The sequence below is a fragment of the Lupinus angustifolius genome, chromosome LG11 (assembly GCF_001865875.1).
Source record: "Lupinus angustifolius cultivar Tanjil chromosome LG11, LupAngTanjil_v1.0, whole genome shotgun sequence".
NCBI classification, from domain to species: Eukaryota; Viridiplantae; Streptophyta; class Magnoliopsida; order Fabales; family Fabaceae; genus Lupinus; species Lupinus angustifolius.
Genome location: NC_032019.1, coordinates 1,437,464 through 1,462,049, shown reverse-complemented (window position 1 = coordinate 1,462,049; position 24,586 = coordinate 1,437,464). Strand labels below are relative to the sequence as shown.

General features: G+C 32.2%; 3 protein-coding genes across 3 annotated transcripts; all 3 read right to left on the bottom strand.

Moving 5' to 3' along the window:
- LOC109359242 (SNF2 domain-containing protein CLASSY 1-like) lies at positions 5,854 to 11,880 on the bottom strand. The gene is given in 7 exon segments (XM_019603829.1): positions 5,854 to 6,088; positions 6,849 to 8,768; positions 8,975 to 9,121; positions 9,321 to 10,663; positions 10,666 to 10,867; positions 11,197 to 11,447; positions 11,731 to 11,880. Coding segments are annotated over 7 exon segments (3,933 nt in total). The 5' UTR covers positions 11,783 to 11,880; the 3' UTR covers positions 5,854 to 6,070.
- LOC109359268 (laccase-5-like) lies at positions 15,577 to 18,808 on the bottom strand. The gene is made up of 6 exons (XM_019603865.1): positions 18,676 to 18,808; positions 18,439 to 18,590; positions 17,786 to 18,030; positions 17,529 to 17,657; positions 16,198 to 17,157; positions 15,577 to 15,950 (listed from the first exon to the last, which is right to left on the bottom strand). The coding sequence occupies exons 1-6, from the start codon at positions 18,766 to 18,768 to the stop codon at positions 15,820 to 15,822; spliced, it is 1,710 nt and encodes a 569-aa protein (XP_019459410.1). The 5' UTR covers positions 18,769 to 18,808; the 3' UTR covers positions 15,577 to 15,819.
- On the bottom strand, positions 23,413 to 24,580 carry LOC109359395 (probable leucine-rich repeat receptor-like protein kinase IMK3). Its single transcript, XM_019604041.1, has 2 exons — positions 24,291 to 24,580; positions 23,413 to 24,098 (listed from the first exon to the last, which is right to left on the bottom strand). The coding sequence occupies exons 1-2, from the start codon at positions 24,535 to 24,537 to the stop codon at positions 23,482 to 23,484; spliced, it is 864 nt and encodes a 287-aa protein (XP_019459586.1). The 5' UTR covers positions 24,538 to 24,580; the 3' UTR covers positions 23,413 to 23,481.

Genomic DNA, 24,586 nt, shown 5'->3' with positions numbered 1-24,586 from the left:
ATGTTTTCCCTCGGAAATCCTAAAGAAATGTATATAGATATAAGAGATACAAATTAAATGGAAAATAGAGATAAATGTATATAGTATTGAAAAATTTGGTTTACGAATAAAAAAGTTGTTCTTCGTATAATTACGAAGGATTGTACTCTTCATGTTTTCTAACTGAACTTCTTCTGGTCAAAAATATAAAAATAATCTAGAATATTGTTTTTGAATCACTACAAAATATTGTTGTGAATTAGACTTGAATTGAAGTAATTTGGTTCTATTTAAAAATGTTTTCTCATTTAAAAAAAATAATATTGAATTTAAAGGCATTTCAAGATTTTCTTAATTACTACGAAAATATAATTACTGATACAATTTGATGAACCAATCAATCGGATGTATAATTACCTGTTCCTCTTAATTTTATTTCTAATTAATTATTTATATGTACATATATAAATACATATTATAGAATATATTTTCACTCATATATATTACTTTTGTCTATTTTGTAAAGTTATTGTTGAGAGAGGAAATTGTATAGTTGTCAATGTTTAAACTTAAATGCTTATATTTTTTAGCGCAATCTCTTATATGATTAGATTACAGGATATAAAGTGTGAGGATATATATCAAAATCAAATCCTAAAATATAAATGAGACCTCCACTTTATGAAAAAAAAAATCTTACAATTCAAAATTTTAATCGTAAAAAATAGGGAGAGAATCCAACTTGGGATACACCCATCTTGTAAAAAAACCACTGGGCCTGACCCAAGTTTAAACGCACGAGTTAAAATTTCTGCATAATCTTCCATTTTTTTACCGTAAAAAAATTGTTTATTAACATAAATTAATGAAAACACAGAAGATAACTTAAAAAATAAGAAATTTTAATGAGTGCAAGGTATTACGAACCTCACAATGAAAAATATTAAATACAAATATAATGAAAGTTAAAACTATAATTTCCAGTTAAACATGCCTGTTTTTTATTCCTTGACAAATACCGTCACCACCCGACAAATATTCATATAATTAAGGGCATAGCCCAACCTATCATTTGTATCTTTGCAAAAGAATGATTCAACAACTTAATATATGACTTCTGAGTCACATAATAACAATTTCAGCGGTTGTTAGAAGGCTCTATTCATATGTATCTAATGGAAATATGTATATATATAGTTTGGCTGATAAAAGAATATATAATTTCATTTTCTCAAATTCAAAAAATTAATTCTCTTTTTGCTATGGTGTGCAGGTTTAACACATGATCGACTAGTTTGCTCTTATTTTTGAAAAAGACTAGTTTACTCCTTTCATTAACTCTTTGCCCTTCCAGTCCTATAAACATGTGATGTATAGATCAAATTGGATTCTTTTATTTCATATAATTGCCACATTATATTTTGGATATATTCTCTTTTAAGTCCTCCTTGTAGTTAATTGATATGTGAACTTGATGAATATATTTTTCTATTAGAAACTTCGTCAATAATGTATGTACATATACATGTGTGCGTTATGCTAATTTTGGTATATGAAATTCGATTTAAATAGACAAGGATAGTTAAACTAATCTTGGTATATGAAATTCGATTTATTTTTTCTATAAAAAATTGCTCACATTAACAATATGCATAAATGACTAACTATATGTTTGTAGGGAAAGACCTACGAGTAAATGGTTAAGGGGGAATGTCCCCTCCCCTAAAAACAACTATTTATTGCATACAGAGAAAAAAAAAAATATACATGGATAGTGTAAGTATTTTTTAAACTGTCATTGCATCAAAAAAGTAATATAAATGAATGATGAATAATACACTGATTATGTATAAATTTTTATACTCATTTACCGTCTTACTTTTATGACATATTTCCTATTTTTTAAGTTCTTATATCATCTCTTCTTGCATTTTAATTTAAGTAGGTATTCATGATACAATTTTTTGTACTACTTATATGATATATTCCAAGTAAGGGTGGAAACAGACCAGGCCAGGCCAGGCTTTGCCTTAAACAGGCCCAGCCTATATAGTATGTAGGAGCCTGGGCCTGGCCTGTTAGCCTGTTTAAAAAAAAATTCAAAGCCTAGGTCTGGCCTGTTTAAAAGCCTGGCCTGGCCTGTTAGCCTGTTTAAAAGCCTGTTTTACTATATCATCTTGAAATAGGTCATCATATCTACATTTAGATAGGTTAATATTCCTACTTTTAATTAGACTCTTCTAACCCTAACAATTAAATTATATTTTTTATATTAATATTACATATGTATAATAATATTACTTATATTAAAATTGTATAATATGAACATATTACATAATATAATTAAATAGGCCGGCCTGTTAGGCTTAATAGGCCTTTTGGATGGCCTACAGCCTGGCCTATTTAACTAAATAGGTTTTTCAAAAAGCCTGTGCCTGGCCTGTTTACGAAGAAAGCCTGGCCTGGCCTGGCCTGTTATAGGCCAGGTAATAGGCCCCTGGTAGGCGGCCTGGCCTGTTTCCACCCTTAATTCCAAGTCAAGTGTATCAACCCTAAAGTTCTTAAGTGAATGGTTCCCTTGAAGAAGTTTTCTTTTCAAATATGTGAATGATAAAAACATGCTGATATTTTCAGATATGATCTTCACAAAGTTTCTCTGTGTCTCTTTTACCCATGTTACCTAGCTAATTTCAGCAATAATCTAATGTTTTATTTGGAAAGTTCTCACATATTCTATGTTCTTCGCTTTCACTTCATGTTTCAGCTCTTACAAATTAAACTACAACGTTCTAATCTTAATAGAAAACGATAAAATCAGAAGCAACTTTATTCCTTCACACTGATTAAACTTCTTCTAGCTAGTTGGTTCAAGTAGTGGGGGTGTTCAAGAAAGTGCTCATTTTGTGGGATGTGCACAATACATTATTTACGAAAACGATATGGTTTTCTTCTAAATCAATTATTAATTTAATGCTAAAGAGAAAATTCGAGAAACGCCAAAAGGGTACCAAGATGGTGATATTTTGATAATTAAAAAATGGGTTAAAAACTGACTTAAAGATTCTTCATCCAGATTTGTTTAGTATGGAAACATTTTTCTAGTTTGTTCAATTTAGAAGCATGTTTCAAGTCAAACTTGAAAGCTATTTAATTTATCATTTTATTTGTTCATCCCTACCAAACCCTCCTTGGCTTTATCCAATTTTGTCCTAATCTGACTGTATTAGATCCAGTAGCATATCCACTGTCCCACAACTTTATGTCACTCCATATATTAGGAGATGTGATTGGTCAGAAAAATATTTAATAAATACAACTTTAATTTAAATAATACATGCAATTGTATAAAAATTGAGATAACAAATTTGGTCCATTAGATCGTATCCCACCGATGCTGCTATAGTAAATGTCTGAATTGATAGTGAAACAACTAACCTAGCTACTATAATCTACTGTAGAAATTTGAAGAAGTTCCAATATTTTTTTCCATATAGTATGAAACTCTTTTTTGTTACAAAACAATCATCATTTTAGTATAAAATGCAACGCAAGCAAATTGGAATTTCAAAAAAATAATAGTATGAAGAGAAGAGGGATTAATACTGATAGACATATTCAATAGTTAGTTTTAAAAAGAATGTAGGTTTCATTAGGTTTTTTCTTAAAACCATAAGCTAACCTATCTCTTTTGTAGAAAATCTTCTTCTACTTGAGAATATTCACAACATAGTAAGATTTAATTTCCAATAAAGATTTTCTCTTTACACAAACAAAATTCAAACTTGGTTCATAGTATACTATATTTTTTTTATCATATGATATATATTAATTAGTGTCTTTAACAAATATTACAACTAATCAGGATGGGTTATTGAATTAAATAAAATCTATTAAATTATTGTTAAAGGAATATGATCCTTTAATCCAAATAAATGGATGAATATTCAATCTATTAATTAATGTATTTTCAACAACAAAAATATGTGGGTTGGATCCTATGCCTTATCAAAATAGAATATGCCTCATAGTTCATTGCTTATATATTAGCCATCAAGGAGACTTTAGGCTAGTAACAAGGTTCAAGTTAACATACTTATAAAGTGCAAGCTAAATGCTTGACAACATATTAGATAATATAAAATCATTCATTTGTTTTCATTCAACAACATCAGATTTTATTTGAGACTCTATAATTAAGTGATTGTAAGTCTCATTATTATTGTCTCATTCTTCTTTCATAGGCTAGGTTTGTTATAAAATTGTGAAGGTTTGAATTTATATGCTCACTTTTAATATCTAGCAACTCTACCAACATCTTAAGTCAAAACTGCATTGCAATGGAGAGTGTGTTTTATAATATATAGAGTAAAGATATATCATTTTCTAATAAAATATTCATTCACCTTCCCCCAACAACGCTTCAAACAACCATGCCAAACCTTCATTAACTAAACTAATATGTTTTTATGATTGTGTGAGTGAATATTCAATCTATTTAAACACATATCAATTAACAGCACTCTACCTTTAAACATTTATGTTTCTATCTCTCCAAAAAAAGTATATTTGTCTCTTGTACAAAAATATTTTCTCCATCTAAAAATCTTCCCTCCCTCTTTGACTAGGTAAGTTATCTATAGTCTATACATGCTGTGGCTACTAGTCACAAATGTAATTTAGGTTAAGACTTTTTTTTTGGTTAAGACATTTTAAACGCTATATTCTACTTTACATAATGCAGGGAGCCAAAAAATACCTCAATTTTCGGTTACACGACCATATATAACAGCAGTTGAATAGAACATCAGTTATAAGTTAAAACACATTACATGTCAAAAACATATCCTATACATTAATGTTATCAATCAATCTTAAATTCTGCCCCTATGCAGACAAAGAAAGTGATATAGTTAGTGGAAAACTCATTCCTCTTTTGAGGGCTCGAGGACAATACTTCCAAAAGCACTTTTGTTTTGGAATTTAGGCCTCACTATACCAACCCTCTTTGCCTTTCTTCTTCTTTTTCACTTAAGTCAAAGTCAGTTTTTTTGGCACTTTACATCAACAACAAACACATAAACATTATAACAATTTTAAAAAATTATTATGTTGAACTTCAAGCTACGCATACATCTATAAGTATTATTTTTTTCATGCTGCGATGTATACAAACAAGCCGTTTTCCTGAAAATCTAAACATTTTAAATTGCACAGCTTGGAGCATTGAACCTTCTCAGAGTTCCTTTCTGAAACATTTGTTAATTCATTCCCCTAGTTTTAGAGGTATGACATGCTATGTTAGACAAAGGTGTAGGACGCTAGTTTTTTATTATCTCAAAATTGCACTATGTTTTCTGACTAAATCTAATAAAATAAAACAAATAAAAAATAAACACCTTTATCTTCTACCTTCATGGGATCTTAATTCTTATAAGTGGGCCTGGTTTTATCAAAGGTTGGACCTGATTTTATCTTCCAGGTTAATTATTATAAGTGGGCCTTATCTGCTGAAATTAATTAATATGAAGATATTTTTCAATATCAAAATTTAATTTTGGACACCATTTAATATAAAAAAAACTCCAAACTATCCTCTTTTCATTTCCCATGTTTCTTAATATCATGTTAACCTCACATCACACACTCACTCATTGAGAGAACTCACAATGACACAAATATATTATTTAAGATTTCTATTTTTCTCTCTTATCACTTATTATATTGATCTATTGGATTTAAGAAAATAAATAGCTGTGATTAAATGTAATTCCAACAATTTTATGTCCCAACAATCATTCACATGCAGTACCTAAGACAAAAAGAAGAATAAAATCAACCCATTTGAAAATAATTCTTTGAGCAAGGAGTAGCTATTGTCTCTTCAATTCTGTTTTCTTTGGCCCTCCCTAATTCTATTCCACCTCTTTAGGCTTAACAAAAATATTTAAAATTTGGCATCAACCTAGAATGTACCAAATAAAAATTACATATCCAAAAAGAAAGACAAATAAGAGTTTGGGCTCTCCATAAAAAGCCTTTTTTTATTTAAGAAATTGGATTGGCTTGTTGTATTAATGTCCTGCTGCAATCTTTAACTTTGGATGGTCCTCTGATGAAAAAGGAAAGAGTGTAAAAAGAGTTAATAGCAATAACCATAACAATTTGTAGCAGAAAGAACTATGTCTGCATTAATTGCTTAACATCAATGTCAGAAAGAAACCAATAATGCAATCCACTACAACATCATTTAAGGTATCTTATTCTTATGCATGTATTATTCATATATTAGAATCATGAGCTAAGTAACAGAAGGAGAAAAAAAATCAGATTCAACAAGAAACTATATTACTGTTTCCATGTAAATTGCCTTCAAATATTATCCTCAAAGCAAAAAATGTCCACAATTTATATACATGATAAGTTATTTGAAATAAGTAAATGAGATAAAGATGACATCAGAATGTAGAAATCAAGAGAAACTACTGCAACAACAGAATGCTATGTTAACAAGTTGCATTTTAAGTGAATATTATAAGTACATGTCTTCGATCTTTCGATTAAATAATAGTGCAAACTTAAAAGGCTAATTAATATAGTGATCACTCAGATAGCCAGATTATAATTAAATAGCAATGATCCATATGCTGAAGAAAATTGTGTAATATTACAAGAGTGGGCCAAACATGATGCATATTTCACACTAAATTTTAGTCTAACATAAATGTTTATATGATAATTTTGAACAACTCTGAATGCACATGAAGTCAAGCATATGCAAGAGATCTAAATTCTAATACACACATTGCACTCACACTGGAAGAACATAGGATAGGTAAATATGTGTCATTTTTATTGAAAGGAGTACTTACCTCTCTGGTAGTTGAAGCTTTTTCATTCTTCAATATCATATGGAATGATTTAGACTTGTCCTCTTCAACCATTTCGCGCAGAATATCATCTTCAAGGTTATTAGCTTGACACTGAGAGGGGTCCTCCACAAAATCTTCACTGAAAATCATGTTTGATACCCACTCTTTCCAAGTTGTTCTTTTGTACTTATCCTCTTCCAGTGAACCTGATACCAAGAGCTGATATACATAAACCATCTTTTGCTGACCAGGCCGAAAAGCTCGGGCAATAGCCTGCTTTGTCTTTGATGGATTCCACTCCGAATCCAACATGATAACCCGAGAAGCTGCGGTTAAACTAATGCCTTCGGCACATGCTGTAATTGAAGCAAGGAGTATCTTTGACACTCCACCAGGCTCCTCAAACTTATCCATCACTCTCCCGCGTTCAAAGAGCTCGAGTTCCCCAGTCAGTACCAAAACTTCCCTACCTCTTTGCCATCTGAAGTACCTCTCAAAATACTCAAGAAATAATTTCACAGGTGCAATGTTGTGGCAAAAGATAAGGACCTTCTCATTCTGGAAAACACGATAGATAAGGCTTAAAACAAACTTCACTTTTGACCCTATTTTCAAATCAAACTTACACTTCTCTAGGTCTATCAATTGCTCATTACTGAAAAACTTCTCAGCACACACAGCTGTTTTGATCAACCAAGGATGTATAGATCCAAGAGTTATTAAAAGCTCTATTTCCAGAGGGTACCCATTGCTCTGAGCCATTTTCTGGTGCAGTGTATGCAGCATCTCATGCTGTGTTTCTGTTGGATTCATCAGCAGTGTATAAATTTGTAAACCAGGTAGAGCATCAGAACTCCCACCTTCATAAACATCTATAAAACCATTTGTTAAATTTCTCAACATGTTTAGACCTTCAATCCTCTCCTCATTAACTTTCGAGTCGATCTTCTTAGCAATTGTATCTAAGAATAGTTTTCTAGCACGTGACTCATAATTAGCTCCTTTCTTTTTCTTCCTCTTGTATTTTGGATCTAATGCTTTCAGCACTTCCTTAGCAAACTTTGGTCTAGCCAAGCAGAGAGTGTTGAAGTATTCACAAAAATTGTTTTGAAACAATGTACCTGAAAGTAATATCCTCAAATCTGTGTGTACTTTCATCAAAACTTTTCTCAACCTAGATTTAGTGCTCCTAGGATTGTGTCCTTCATCCAGTATCATCATGCCAGGACTTTCCCTCAATACTCTTGCCATATACTTCCTATGTGCATACTTCGAATCCTCTCGCATCAATGTCAAAAAGGATGTATAACCCATTATTAGAACACTGGGTTGTGAATGCCAATTTTTTATCTTCTCTAGGCAATCCAAAACATGCTTCACATCCTCAGTAGGCTTGGGAATTCCAGGAAAAACCATTGAGTTTTTCTGATTGAACACCCTGTAGGTTCTTCGACCGTGAATCAAGTAGACCGGTATTGGAATTTTCCACTTTATGAATTCCTTATACCAGGTATACAGTGTTGTCTTAGGAGCCAGAACCAGAGGCCTCTTCCCTGGGAACAATTTTAAGTAACTGACAAGAAAAGCAATAATGAGAAAAGTTTTTCCAGCTCCAGGAGTGTGAGATATAACACAGCCACCTATTTTTTTGGGATCTGTTTCCATAAGTGCTGTCTCCATAGACCCTGCAATATTTTGCCATAGGAACTCAAAAGCTTTCTTTTGGTGTGCATGCAACTTTGGGCTAAGTTCAGGAATTAATGTCCAGACGTTTTCATTTTCTACAATTTTAGGTTCATCAACAGGAGGAGCATCGGTCAAGAAGAGATGACAATCGCCGTCTTCATCAGCCTTTCGCTCTAAATCAGAATCTTCTCCACTGCTCTGCTTCTCCTCACGGTGCCGCTCAGGCCGTTCAAGCTGCCAATCCAAACCATGTTAAAAGATACTGAATGATTCAATAGATAAAATATCTAACCAAAGCAAGATGTTGTAGCTAGCAGTACATATTGTCTCCATCTAAATGCAAGGTAAAGAAGTGGGAATAGAAAAAAAAACTACATAGAAATGCAAATAAGAACACACACAGACAGGGAGATTTCTTCATAAGTTTAAACTTGACTTACAAAGGGTGGGAAAATATTTGTAATGTCGACAAACACATGACCACATATGCGGCAATGAATTCCGATTTGGTCATCCATTCTTTCATCATGTGGACAACCTTGTTCCAATTTTTCCACAGTCTCAGTGTGATTGACAGCATTTGCACCCTGATTAGTTGAACAGAATTAGTCTTAGGGGAGAAAAAAAAGTGCAGTAATACTTCTAGGAACACCAATAAACTGTGACAGAATGATTGAAATTAAAATCAAAATCACCCCTCCTAAAGACACACATGTGAAAAAGGAGAGGGCGAAAAAAATAAGAACGGTAAAGCAATAGCCAATGGTTATAGACTTAGTGTTATACCTCTGCCTCTTGAAGATAACATGATGCCAATGACACTTCCATTTCTTGCCACAACATATCAATTTCAGCTTCTTCAGCATCCTCTTCATCGAATATTTCTGTTTCTGTTTCCTTCATTCCACTAAAGCCACTTGTTTCCTCTAATTGCTTCCAATGGTCAGTGACAGGTAGTTCTTCTGTTGGTGTTACATTGATGTTCTTCAAGTATGAATTTATCAAATCCTTGTAGGCAGTTGCATTCAAGGTTCTGTCCTTATATGTTCTTTCTTCATCAGGATTTCTACTTCTTGAATATGTAGGATGGTATGTTTTATCTTGAACTCCTTTGCTGGAACTTATCCCTTCCCATTTAGTTCCTCCGAGGTCCATATCATCCATAACAGATGAATCCTTCCTCTGTAACTTAGATATGCCGTAACCAAAATGACTTCTTGAAGTAAACTCATCACTCTTTTCTGCATCATTTGCTTTTGCAGGCATACTATTTGGCTCAAACGTTAACAGATTAATATTTTCGCACTTTTGTTTAGAGCTACTTGCCAGATAATGATGATAACTTTTTAAAGGAGTATCAAAAGATTCATGTCCATGATTTCCAGAAACATTGTCATTCTGATCACAAAGGTCAACACTTATTGGCTCTCCATGATCAGGAAGAGGAATAATAGCAAGTTGATTTTGATGTTCATTTTGGTTGCTGCGAATTGACTTTCGCTTCTTAGTTTTATGCCTTTTCTTCGTACTGTACACTAGAAGATCCCTGCTGATATTCATCCTGCTGAGATTTTGAGAATTGTCAAAATCCTCTTGTAGAGGCTTTTGATTCAAAGTTAACAGGTTTGATAATGGCAATGACAATCCGTTATCACCTTTAGCTGCTGTTTCTATCTTGATTGGTGGCTGGCTTCTAAAAGAACCAACATCAAACTCAGTAACATCACCGTAGCCAAGGTAACGCTCAGGCTGAACATGTCTGCGTTTGGAACGCCGTAAGCCCTCAACATTATATGATGATGGAGAGACTTTCTCTTCATGAGATTCATGCGCATAGTCAATAGTCTCGGGCTTAGCAGTAACTTGTGAAACATTGGATACTAACCCACCATTCTCGTCATCTAATGTGAAACTCACAACATTTATTGTAGACTCGGCGTTCAATGAAGACTCATCAGCTTCACTATCCAAAATTTGATATACAAGCTTGTCTTTAACAGTTCGCACGCAGAACAAAACTTTCTTCACAAAAGACGTAACCACTAACCATGAAATGTCAGCTAAGAATTTCCCCAGAAGTAATTTTGTATTTGGTAATGCAGGGCAGTCCTCAGATGAATTCCACCGGTGTACTCATTTTCACATGGACTATGCTCGAGCTTTTGGAGGATGGAGATTTCATTTATCGATAATACCTTGACCTCTTTTCTAAGAGTTCTTACCTCTGCACCAAGTGAACCCTGATTGACATAGAAGTTCACATAAAACTGACATTGGCACTCGGAATTATGGGGCTTCCTCTGTATAGAACTTATCCTAGCATCAAGCCATATCTACAATTTAAGAAAAGAATCTGCAAGTCAGACTTTAAATTGTGGCAGCTACTACTCTCAAATTAAAGGAGATTATCCAAAACAAAAAAGGGGGAGGACTTTAACACAGGCCAATAGATAAGGGTGAAATGCATAGAAACACAAATTTCTCATATTAACAAAACCAGGAAGAATTAGAATTTATCATCTGCATATATACATGTTATTAAGTTTATGCCTGCATCATGCTCACAGTTTTATCATAAGGTTTACTCCAACAAAAGATGACATGATAGTTCTGTACTTCTGTTGTAATGCAATGGAGTTAAATTATACTAAAAGGCACTTACAGGCTTGAGATTTAATTCATCAGAATTATCAGTCTTCTTGGGGGGTAACAGCACAGATACGTCGATCCCAGGCCGTAAAAAACTTGAGCAATCTGATAAAACAGCTTTCCTCGACTTTACGCGAATATCTGAAAAGGGGCCTTTCTCCATAGCCACAGGGTACTTATTTTTTAAATGCATGTATAAAGTTCCAGATTCAATAGTTATGAACTCCACAAATTGCCATGAACCAGAGATATATGCTTCAAATGCTGTTTAGAAAGAAAATTTTGTTATTGTGTCAAAAGAATCTTTTGTAAAGAGAATAAATGTATGGTTAACTTGTATCCACATCTGAAAAGCATTAGTCAATCAAGTTTGTCCTGTAAACTAAAATAATGTACTTTTATCTTGATCATAGCACTGGCATTCCTTCCATTATTTTTGCAGAATGAGTACTATAATTCATTGGTATTCATTCCATTCATTACTTTTCTTTTCTTTTCTTTGATATGTATAGTGATCAGTTGATAAAAAAGAGGAGGAAAGGCTTACGGTAAGAAGCGAATGGATGATTTGATTGATGTACAATCCTTTTTCTGCTCATGATTCAAACAGCTAACTTACTTGCTTATGTTGTATAGTTAGAATCTGCAGCAGATGATTTGGCACACAAACTTCAACTTCAGTTCAAGGCTTCATTAAGGGTGTGTTTGGTTTATATTATAGAACAATCATATTATCAACATAAGATAATCTTAAAGTAAAAAAATTAGCTTCAAAAGTCTGTTTTCCACCTTAAAACGGCTGTAGAAAATAGCTTATGTTGTTGTCAGACACGTTCCTCCTCTGCAGATTACCCTCTCAGTTTGCATGCAATGGAGATATGCCTTTAACTGACCAACACTGATAAGCAATTACAATTTACCTGAAACAAAGGCACAGGTAAAAGTGTTTCATTTCATATATTTTCTTTTCTGCACCCATAAGGTTAAAGGAAAATCTAGAAAGATAAATGCCGTTAATTTAAATATGCACACATCTGCAAAGGTTGTGAGATTCCCCTAAAAATAAATGTTGGACCAGACTACGACTGGGGAGTCTTCAACCACTCGGAGTTCCATTGTTCCATGGGCCTATTTATAAACTCTTTCGCTCCTCCCCGCATATCTATCGAATGTGTGACTTCACGAATAAACCCAACAAAATATATATATATATATAACGGAGTGTCAACTAAGATAGAAAAATGAAGAAGACAAAACTCTGCTCAATCAAATGTTTCACTTTCCTCTACAAATCAAACTAAATAATAAAGGAAAGAGTCCTATTATCATCACAAGCATATAATAATTCAGACACATACAGCAGAAAAGTTTAAAGTTTTAGCTGAGACCTAGTTATATGCGAACACTGAGAAAGAAGAAAAAATAATATATACCCATTTATGCAAACATTCTTTCTATAACACCAAAAGGGAAGAGAAAAAAACATTACTTTTCACATGGTTCAAAAAACAAATCTCTACAAAAGAAGCCATTGTCTTTTTCCATAAAAACTCAGACAAAGTGCAAAAAAAACACAGTTTGTCACGTTGTTGACAAGGTCGATCAAAAAATTGATCAAAACCTCAGATTCTGTGTTGACTTCAAATGCATCAGATTCTGTTGTTGCACCATCATCTTATTAAAACTAAAGAGATAGAGAAGAATTAATAAGAGGGTGTGACAGGGAAACAGAAAAAGGTGACAATGATGCTGGAAATGAAGTAGTTTAGTTTAGCATGGAGTGAGTGCAACAGAATGAGAGAAGAGAGTAGAAAAATAGTGCGTGAAAATGGAAACTAACAGCATGGCGAAGAAATTCATGAAGCCTTGAATTTCGTGCAGTTGCATGAGAGAAGTCATGGTTTAAGGATAAATTGCAGGACCAGAGTAACAGTAACAAGCAATTTTGTTATATCACACATAGTAATGTTTCAAATTAAGTAATTTTTTACATCATTTTTTACTTTTCTATTTCAAGTATTAATATAAAAAAAAAGAAATATATATTTTTTTGTCAAACATTCTTTTTTTATTGGACGTATTTTATCCTTAAAAAGTTTCATGCGTATCAACCTGTTTAAAAAATCTCCACTTACTTATGGATGTTCCCGGCTCGGATAGGATTGCCTTCAGTGCGAGAATACGGCAAACAAAAAAACCTGTTTAAAAAATTAAATATATATTCAAACTATTTAGGTTAAAAGAAATTAGCATAGAATGTTTTTAAAAAAGACTAATTTAGTGCAACTCTTCTCTTGAATGTTTTTTTTTATGTCTGTGCTTTATATGATGCTTATTAGCTTATATGATTATTTAATCAGGCATAATTCAAATTTTGAGATTTGTTAAGTAAGAAAAGTAAAAAAAACAACTGATACTCGTAGGTAAGAAATATATTCATTAAAGAATATTAAATGCTCTTCAATGCATTGTTATAAAGTCTTTAATTACGTAGTGCTTTTATCGCAGTAACTATTTTATACTTACTATACTTATTTTGATTTCTTTCCTCCTATTTGAGATCATTTGAGGGTATAGTTGAAAATTTTATATTATAAAATTTGACGTTTTATGCACTTAAAATGTTTTTATTAAAATATTATTACATGAATTTATCAGAAAAAAAGAAAATTATTAATTGAATGAAACTAGAAGATGATTGTGTTCCATTAATAAATAATAATTTTGATAATTATATATACATTTGTATATAAAATATGAGAAAGTACTATCACTTTCTTATTATGAGAGAAGATTCACTTACATTAAGAGTAAGTTTATGATTAAGTTTAAATATTAGATTTCTCTAAAATTGATGACTAAGATGTTTAATAAGTTGATCTCATCTCTCTTATTATATATATATGTTTTTTTGTTTGTATATTATATATATATATATATATATATATATATTATTTCTTGTGTATTTTTTATATAAATTATGTACTATACATATTTGTATTATATATATTGTTCTATTTTTGTGATTATTTATTATGATAAATACATTTATATATTTGTATGTCAATTATGAATAATTTATTTTGTATGACTAGGGTATATATTTATATATTCATTATATATTTTATAATTTTATTTAGGGCGACCCACAAACTCGCCTTACCAATGTTTAGGATAGACAATGTATAAAATTTCAAGCCCTATTTAAAAATGAACATATTCATGTCCACCCTAATTTAGGAGGGCATTACATAGGTACTTATAGGACTTGCAGAACAAATCTAATTGTTAATATTAAAATGACAGGTAACAATATAGATGTTTAATATGATTAAATAAATATTAATGTATTTTTATATAAATAAATTTGATTTGACAATAAGGAAAAAATAAATCTCATAGTAGTTGTGTAGCTTCCGATTGTTTCTTATTGAAACAGATCATATTACATAAGAATGTGAAGAAATAAAAAATAAGCAATTATATAATTATATGAGTGAAATTCGAAAAATTGAAGTCAAAATCATGTATCTAAATTTGGTTGGAATTAATTTGGAAGAAGAAGTGAAAAGACGAGAAAAGATGTCTCAAATGGAAAAATTAATTTGAATTAGCTCCAATTGAATTACGAGCAAGAATCGGTATGAAACAAGTAATTGGAAATTGTATAAAAAGAAATCAAACAGAATCTAGATGTAGTGTGCATCATTCAAATACCATAATTTGTTAATCCATAACATAAAAACTTTTAGGAACAACAAAACTAACGAAAAAATAAAAATTAGCCATGAACATACCTAATGGAGTGTCAAATTGAATGTGGTGATGGAAGATTTACTAAAGAGCATCTTGGCATGCGAATTGAGGTCATGGCTAATGAAAAATGAGGTGGGTTGTATAGATTAGGGTTACTAGGTGAATGTCTAAATGAAATTATATATAAATACAATATTCAGATTAAAACGCATCGTTTCACATGATCTATAAAAAAAGAGTTATCGGGTTAACAATTTAGTTTGTTCGGGTTTAACCCAAACCCTTTATTGTTTAAAGTCTTGAAAAAATTTAAGTCGGCTTTTACCACTTTTATTGACATGATTGTACTTTTGATCCTTCACCTTGAATCTTAGATCCTCTATATAATTTTGATTATTTTTAAGCCCCAACCTTTACTAATTAATGGAGATATTAATTTTATTTTCAACCTTCTATTCAACATTTTCAATTATCTTTATCTTCAACACTTTATTTTCAGCTGTTAATTTTTTTTACTAATTAATGGAGATATTCAAGAATGGGTGATTGCTACATTTTTATAATGTTTCATATGATGTTATGTTTTTCCTCTTCTCTCACAGATATATAACTCCACAGATTAGAAAACAGAGGGACAGAAACATAATCAAAACTGATACTTGATTATAACATTACAACATGGAAAAGAATAACAAACATCTATGATCAAATTAACTAGTTGGGCTTGTAACCATATCATATGGCATTTTGTGTTGAAACCACATTACCATCACTTCTAAAGTCTAAACCCAGATTATATCTATATATGAAAAGAACAATGAAACATAGCAAAATTTCCAATGCAGGGAAACAACAATGAAGTTGGATAATTTTGATGATGTTAACATAGAGGTAGGTCCTCTGGAGGGGCCTCTATGGATTCCAATAGTCCAATGCCATTATCTACTAAGAGCACTGTGGCCAAACCCCATCCAATGTGAACATCTAAGTGACAATGCATAATCCAGGCACCTACACATATCACATGACATCAATTATGTCAGATCAAACATAGAATAATAGAGTACATTTTTTAAGGTACCTTAAAAGTAAGCTTGCATGTAAAGTAAGTAAATAAGGATGTAAATATTTTTTATTTAATTTAAAGTGTGTTATGACATTAACTTACTAAATAATGTAGGTCTGAATGCATCATTACTTACTTAGAAATGTGATTTATGCAATGCAAATTGAAATTGAAAAGTGGTTTTATTTTTACCTGGGTTATCAGCAACAAATCTTATAACTGACCATCCATTTACAGGTACTGCTACTGTGTTCCTTTGAGGTGGATCAACAAGGTTGAATTTTGAAGTATCTTTCTTGGGGTCAAAGTTTCCAAATCCCTCAGCTACAACATAGAAATCATAGCCATGAAGATGAATAGGGTGGTTCTCTGAGGTAACAATGCTTGTGTCCTGCAACACAATCTGCACCCTTGATCCAAACTTCAACTTAGTCACTTTAGTCCCCGAAATCGGTTGCCACAACGAACGGCTCACATTACCCGTGTAATCGAATTGCAGAGGAGGATTTGTGGGAAAATCAGTGGTGAACACTCCTTGAACTCCAAGGTGTTGAGCCTGCAGGATTGAAATATTGCTTGGGAGAACAAAAGACACATTGTTCATGCTAGCAGTGAACCTTGTTCCATTAGGACCTTGGCATTGGTTTGAGTTGAAATTTGGTGGACAATTGTTAAGTCCTAAGCCAATAGTGAAGAAAAGATTCTCATCTATTTCTGTAGGAACCTCAACTCTTCTTGGGCTTCTAAGGCTTTTGCTGAAGGCAGTGACAGTGTTAGTGTCATTATAAGCAGGTAGAGATGGCATAAGTGGTTTAATTGTGGCTACACCCTTAGAAGGACATGGTGCTGATTTATATTCAAGAATGGCTGTGGTAGTGGTGTTATCAAATCCAGCATTTTGGGCTGATTGGTAAGCACGTGCTGCAATATAGTACCTTGAAGGTGGTTGGTCACCTTTGATGAGAATATCAGTGGTTTGGCCAGGACCTAGCATTAGAACTGTGGTGGTGAAAGGTTTCAGGTATGAGGCATCAGCACCAACCACTGTGAATTTGTGGTTTGCAATTGTGAAGAAAAGTGGTTGATTGAGTGCAGCATTGATTACACGAAGGAGGTTGGTCTCTCCTGAATCTATTGGAACAATTGTGGTGCCTGCATTGATAATTATGTTATGTCAAAATTCTATTGATTTTTTGTTTCATAATTAATTAAAGTATTGGATGATTTTTGTCCTTAAAGTGTATCAAATACATTCTATGTATAGTACAGTAATTAATTAACCAAGATAATGAAAGATGACATGTTGATGAGGTAGATCAAAATTATAAATGAAAATATTTAATATGTATATGCTAACCGTGTAAGTGTTTTTTATACTGTCATTAAATTCCCAGCATCCATATGTTAGTTACTATTGACTTTCAAACAAAAGTATTATAAATCAATGATAAATAATGCGGTGATAATGTAAAAAACTTTACACCGACCGTGCATAGATTTTAAATTCTAAATTAAATAATTACCTTGGGTAGAGCACTTATAAAGATCACCAGGTTGACCATTGATAGTGTATGCATCAGACACATTTGGTGCTCCTCCTGTTTGTGTGGCCTGTCTAACAACATCTATTGGATTTGCATCCCACCATTCCCCTATAATAATATTTCATTATCATTCTACTATTAAATATCTTTCATTATGAATATAATCTTTGTACATAGAAAAGAATAAAATTTAGAAGTCATATGAATACATAAATATAGTAATATACAATGAGTACCTAGAAGAATGGGTGTCTCGCGTTTTGGGTTAGTGAAAGGGTAGGACTCTCCTTGCTTGGGATGAATGATTAAAGCTCCATAAACAGTGGCTCTTAACCATGAGCTATGAGCGTGCCACCAAAGTGTGCCTTCTTGTCCTTCAATTGTAAACCGATATGTGTAACTTTCTCCTGGACGAATTGGACATTGAGTCACAAATTCTGGTCCATCAGCCCATCCTGTTCTAATTTGCCGAATACCATGCCTAAACAAACACGACAAAAAATTATTATTTGTATGTCAATCGTATAGTATCGTGACTCACGTAAGAATAATACGTTATTGTGAGAAATGAGAAATCTCAAAGTACATTTGTCATCTCATTGATGTTGAAGTTTATTGTACATTAGACATTTTCCATATAGCCACTCAAATATTTTGGTTCAAAAACTTTCATGCACGTAGCATGCAATATGTATTATACGAGTTTATATAATCTATAACCTTAAAGCACACAAGTTAAATTAATTTAGGCAAAATTCGTTGCTTAGTTACCACTCATGTAGTGCAAAGAATTAGATATAAATGAATGACAAAGGTTTTCCATCTAGAGTAAAAGTGAAGCTAATAAGTAATAATTAAAGTGCCTATAAGCTATAGCTTAATATTATACCAGTGAATGGTGACATTATAACGTGCTCTATTAATGACTTTGACGATCAAAGTGTCTCCATTGTTGACCTCCAATGTTGGTCCAGGGAATTGTCCATTCACAGTTATGGCACTGTGGGTGTTGCACAACCTCTTCACTGGAGTTGCTTGAACCTGTCACGTTACAAACAATAATTATCTTACTAAGGGAAAATAATAAGCATCAAGAAAGAGAAAGAACTAAAGTGAAAGAACTTACAACAAACTCATGCTCTTGAGTTTTGGCATTTGCTAAAGACAATGCTAAAGCTAGGAGAACAAAAATGGCTAAAAAGGTGTTGAGACCTTCCATTTTCTTATTGGAGAAATAAACACCTATGTGTATATGATTGTTAAGAAGGTAAAAAATTGCAATGCAAGTATGAGAGGGAGAAAATGCTTTTATAGGGGAGATTGTAATAGTGAGCTAGAGTCATTTAAGTTGGCAGATTAGGTTTTGTTAAGGCTAAGTGGTCAAACTCTTTGAGAAACTTAGTTCTACCTTATAAAAGTTGTTGCACCCACTACTTAATTAATTTCATATCAATGCTTGCTTAACAAGTCTTTTTATCTAGAGAAGTTGAATTTTCTTAAAGCATAATCATTTTGTGACTTTCTTCATGGAATTAATAACATTGGTTTTAATTTACTCATTTTCATTTTCATTGGATGTAGGTGGGAGTGTGGGACATTGATTAATCCCATCTTTTGATAATCAATGCAAAATTAGTGTAACATTCCAAAAGGACCAGAACAAAGAAAAGGCATGTTGGTTTTTATCATTGATGTACATCAAATCAAGTTGTCCTATATTCATGTCAATTGACTTTAAAAGATTATAAATTACTTGCATAAATAGCTTATAAGAAAATTACAGGTCGGCATGTATATATAACAGTGCAACTAATAATCTTACTAAACAAAAGCCTTTTTTTTTTTTTTTTTTTTTTTTTTTTTTTTTTTTTTCTTTTTTTTATTTGGGAGTATATTTGGATTTTGGTTAGTCAGATTTAACTTTTTTCCTTGTTTCGGTGGGTGTGGAAATTAATCGTTTGATGAAAAAGTAATCCCCTTAGAAGCAAGTAGTATCATATTCAGAACATTTCGCCTCTTGTTTAGAATAATTATAGCCTTACAAATTTATCAATTCTTAAATAGAGTGGATATCTTCTGTGCCATAAAAGTGTATCACTCAATATATTACTATTTATGATCGATCTGAAAAATACTTAATCATTAATTTTTTAATTTAAATGCATTTTTTTCAACTAATAACAAATAGTATCACATGCAGTGATACAATTTGTGATATAGCAGATGTGGTCCCTCTTAACTATGCCATGACCTATAATTAACCTAGTTTAATATTTCGGTTGACGGGTGTTGCATTGCTTTTTTTCGTAAGCTCTGGGTTTTATAAGGCTAATTCCCTACCTTTTTAGGGTACCATGACCCTTTTTCTCCTCTAACATATTAGGATATTTAAAAATTACTTGGGTTCAATTTAAATGTCTATTGACAAAGAAGAAACAACCTATATTGAATGTGAAAAACTGAAAATGGAGTGGCATTAGGTGCGTAGCAAATTAATAGAATATTGTAGAATTAAAGTGGGATGATTTGATTGGGTCTAACAAGAATTTAGTTAGAGACACTTTTGAAAAAATGTAGCTTAAGAGTATTAAATTAGGTGGCCTGTCTCCCAACATTTTCAAACATGGATGATCAACACCAAATTGTTACACACAAACCCGCCATGCTCAAAGATAGCATAATATAAATATAGGAAAATGATATATTATCTATCATATTCTCCTACTTATTCTCATTCCCATAATAAGATGACTTATATCACAAAAAGAAATATTTTATTTATTAATGATTAATTTATTAGTGATATGTGTCACTTTCTTATGAATATGAGGATTAGTAGGATATAGCATTACTCATCATAAATATAATTGTTTCAACAAGATTAGTGTATCACCACATACCTAGCGCCACATGTAAACTAAAATGTCACTGCTGATGGTTTTCAAAGAATGTTTGACCATGTGATAGAGGATTTGGTTTAGAGGTCCCACAAATTATATCACTGTATGTATTATCACCTACAATTTGTCAGAAAAATAATTAATTATTTTTAATTTAAATATATTTTTTCAATCAATCGTAGACTAATGGTACATGCAGTGACACAACTTGTGGAACAACAGATGCAATGATGTAAAAACTATATCATACTGGCCGGTTCAACTGGAAAACTGGCGAATCGGACCCCTAACCGAAAAATCGATGTACCGGACTCCTAACCGGTACGATACAGATGTTGAACCAGCCAAGTATCAAAACTGGTCAAAACCGGTGAACTGACCGATATTTGACTAAACAGACTCGTTTATACACATTTTAAAAAAAAAAACTTGAAAACTCATTACAAGTTGGCCCATCTTTCCAACCATCCTTCAACACTTCAAGGCACATGTTTCCAAGACATATTTAGATTACACATTTTGGTTCCTAATATTCGTGTGCAAGTGTAATTTTAGAGTGCTGTCTGAAGATAGGATTTGATGCAAAAATATAATCTTGATATGAGACAACTTTGACTTTTTGGTGTTAAATGTTAAAACTCCAAATTTATTTGTTTGGTAGAGTGCGTTATGAACTTGTGTCATTTATTTATATTTTGCTGTTATTAAGTGATAATTTTGGATTGATATATGTTTTATTATTTAGACTTTGAATTTGTTAAAGACTTAAAGTTGTTTGTTTATATGAATTTTGAGTAGATTATGAATATGAATTATAAATTTGAGTATCTACTTATTTGAATTTATTTTGTTATTTTATATATATATAAACAAATATATCCGGTTTAACATGTATGCAGTTTAATTACTAAACCACCGGTTGAACTACTGTCCATTATACCAGTACCTTGACCGATTTGATAATCAGTACGGTTTTAACAACACTAAATAAATGTGTTCCCTTGGTTTCTCATATAATCTGTTTGTTTGATCTATTCCTCACATTAATATTTATTTTATGAGTGATCTCAACTATTTAAAAGGTGGGTTAAAACGTCTTAAAAGTCAATTTTGAAAATAATTTTTTCTTCCTTAATAAATAATATTCTTAAAGACAGTTGCTAACATTCATTCTTTAAATAATTTATAACATCATATCTTATATATTTATTTAATTTTTTGTCTGAAATCAAATTTATGATAATTAAATAAAAACACCCGTAAATTTGACTTTGAAGTTTTACTATCCTTATAAGGGATGGAGTAAAGGCATAAAAGCAAAATGTTTGTACCTATTGTTTCCATATATATCCATGTTTAAAACCCTTATCCTTCCTAATGTGAATTGGTATAACATATATAAATCTTAAATCACAAGAAACGTGGAGTGTTTTCTCCATTATTCTTCTTAATTACTCTATCTATATCATAAAGCTTGTCACATAGTGCCATATAGATATGAAGATTGATTGATGGCTACATTTGTGTTGATAACAACATTTAGCCAAGACCCCAAAGACTATTTTTGGTAGTCACAAAACCGTTAGATGCTGAGAAAGAAAGCTTGTTAAATTGTGTTGATATGAGTGTGACAAAGATTAAGATAAGAGATAGAGAAGCCAAAATGACTAGCGATTAGATAGGTGAACAAGAAATAAAGAAAGAGCATCATATATGATAAATTGATAATAGTTGGTAGAGTTTGTTACTCACTTTCTTAGATTCTTAAGAACGAAAATTAGAAAGTAAATCAAAAGTCGTTATGAATGTTGTGGAAATTGTTAAGTAAGCATGTTGGAAATTGACACTAGAACTGAAACCAATTCCTTGTCAAAATTTGCACCCTCCCTAAGCTTCTCATTTTTCTGTCGGTTGTCTTACTTTGGATTTTCATTTTAACCTTAGTAGTAGTTATAGGGCGGAGAATGTCTCACTCATGACTCAAGTCAATTAGATTGCTCCATTTTATTACCTTTTGTTTTTAAATTTTTTATCCACAGAGAATAAAATATCATTAGAGAGATGATCCACATCATTAATCATAAGTGGGTGCTAACTTCATAATTAAACTTACAAATCTATGAAATTAAACAAGTCCATCATTTTCGTCCACATACTGGAATCTGAAATAGTACGTCCTTTAATGCTCATGCATTGCACAAGAAAAAAAAATGATATATCCTCTAATAGATTTTTTTATACCATAAAAAGATCTATAAATGATATTTTATTTATTAATATAATTAATACATGTCACTCTTATGATGGAGGATAATTTGTATATAGATCAAAATTTTGATTTTTTAATGAATTTCAAAATATTTAAGCAATGGAAAATTGAAAATATGAAGAAATTATAAAAATAAAGAAGATATAGATAAGAGAGGAAACAAGGCACAAAAAGAAGATTTGTAGTAAATATTCGTTTTCCCTATGTGATTTTGTTAGAATGTTGTCCTTTCTCAAATTGCATTCCCATTTTTGTTATGAAACATGAATGATTACACTTGATTTTTTGCTGAATGAATTATGTAACAACAGTTTTGTTTTTCCTTCTTTGAATGGTAGGGCTTCATTTAATATTTGCAGGCTGAATCTCTTGTAATGATAGATTGATATCTAACACTACTAGTGTGGTTCATACATCTTGTGAAAATTGAAATTTCAGCTCATTAACTTTGCTACTCAGGATTAGTATAAGAAGTATATTAAAATGGGTGCATATGTTGTCTCATGTCACTCCATGTGCCATAACTTATGATTGGTCAGAAAATCATGGCAGGTGTCACCCATTCCAAATGGTGTGATTAGACTCTAGTTTTCTCCATTCTTCCACCATATTCTTGCACATTTTTTCATTCCACTTATTCAAAAGGGTGTGATTAGATTCCAAAGGATTGAAGCCAAAAACAGTAGTATTTACATACATGAACAGAGAAGAAGGGTAAATGCATATATTGTAACACAATGGGTGCTTTATAAATAACACTATTTTATTCAGTGGTTGAAGGTATTGCAAAATCATCACCAGAACTGGATGATACCTCTGCCTCTGGTCTAATATGTTCTAGCTGCTGCAGAACTTGCTGAGCTTCTGGTCGTGCTGATGGAGAAGGATCAACACAGTGCAAAGCAAGCTTCAAAGTGTTTAGCAACTCGTCACCATTTGTCGATGCATCTCTCATCAACTCGATGTCGAAAACCTCATTCGTCCACTCCTCTTTGACAATGGAAGCAACCCACTGAGGTAAATCCACACCATTCATAGCCTCACCAGGTGGCTTCCCTGTTAGGAGTTCTAACAAGATAACACCAAGACTGTATACATCTGTTTTTGTGTTGGCTTTCTTCAGCTTTGAGAGTTCGGGTGCTCGGTATCCCAAGGCTCCGGCAGTTGCAATCACGTTAGAGTTAACACCAGTTGTCATTAACCGAGCGAGACTAAAATCGGCTATTTTTGCATTTGTATTCTCATCTAGCAATACATTGCTGGATGTAAGGTTCCCATGTACAATGTTCTCATGGGAATGAAGGTAAAACAAGCCATGAGCCATGCCCTGCGCAATTTTCATCCTCGTTGGCCAATCAATGATTGTTTCGGACCCGCGAGCTGCATTAAAATGAAAAAAACCCTATGTTAATAAGCTATGGAAGCTGTTCCTCAAGTCTGTATAAGGGCATCGAGGTGGCATAATAATGGTTAAAACTATAATCACACTGTAAAAGCTGTAGAGCTGATTTAATAATGCTCATTTCGACTTCGAGTATATAAACATTGTAATAGCAAACTATGGAGACTTACCATGTAGGAAAGAAGCAAGGCTTCCTTTAGGCATGTAATCAAAGACCAGAAGCTTTTCTCCTTTTGGTCCCAAATAATAGGCTCTTAGTGCCAAAAGATTTGGATGCCGAATTCTCCCTAGAACACTAACTTCCGATTCGAATTCTCTCTGACCTTTAGTGATCTTTTCCCTCAATCTTTTCACTGCAGCTTGACTTCCATCTTCTAATGTAGCCTTATACACAGTTCCATATGTGCTCTTTCCCATTATTTCTGCTGTTGCACACAAGAGATCATCAGCTGTAAAAGCCAGTGGT

Excerpts from the sequence above, each read along its gene's own strand:
- LOC109359268 (XM_019603865.1), bottom strand. The coding sequence starts at position 18,768 with ATGGAAGGTCTCAACACCTTTTTAGCCATTTTTGTTCTCCTAGCTTTA. Across the intron at positions 18,591-18,675 it reads CTCAAGAGCATGAGTTTGTT|GTTCAAGCAACTCCAGTGAA; the intron begins GTAAGTTCTTTC and ends GTAACGTGACAG. Across the intron at positions 17,158-17,528 it reads TTATAAGTGCTCTACCCAAG|GCACCACAATTGTTCCAATA; the intron begins GTAATTATTTAA and ends TTATCAATGCAG.
- LOC109359395 (XM_019604041.1), bottom strand. The coding sequence starts at position 24,537 with ATGGGAAAGAGCACATATGGAACTGTGTATAAGGCTACATTAGAAGAT. Across the intron at positions 24,099-24,290 it reads CCTTGCTTCTTTCCTACATG|CTCGCGGGTCCGAAACAATC; the intron begins GTAAGTCTCCAT and ends ATTTTAATGCAG.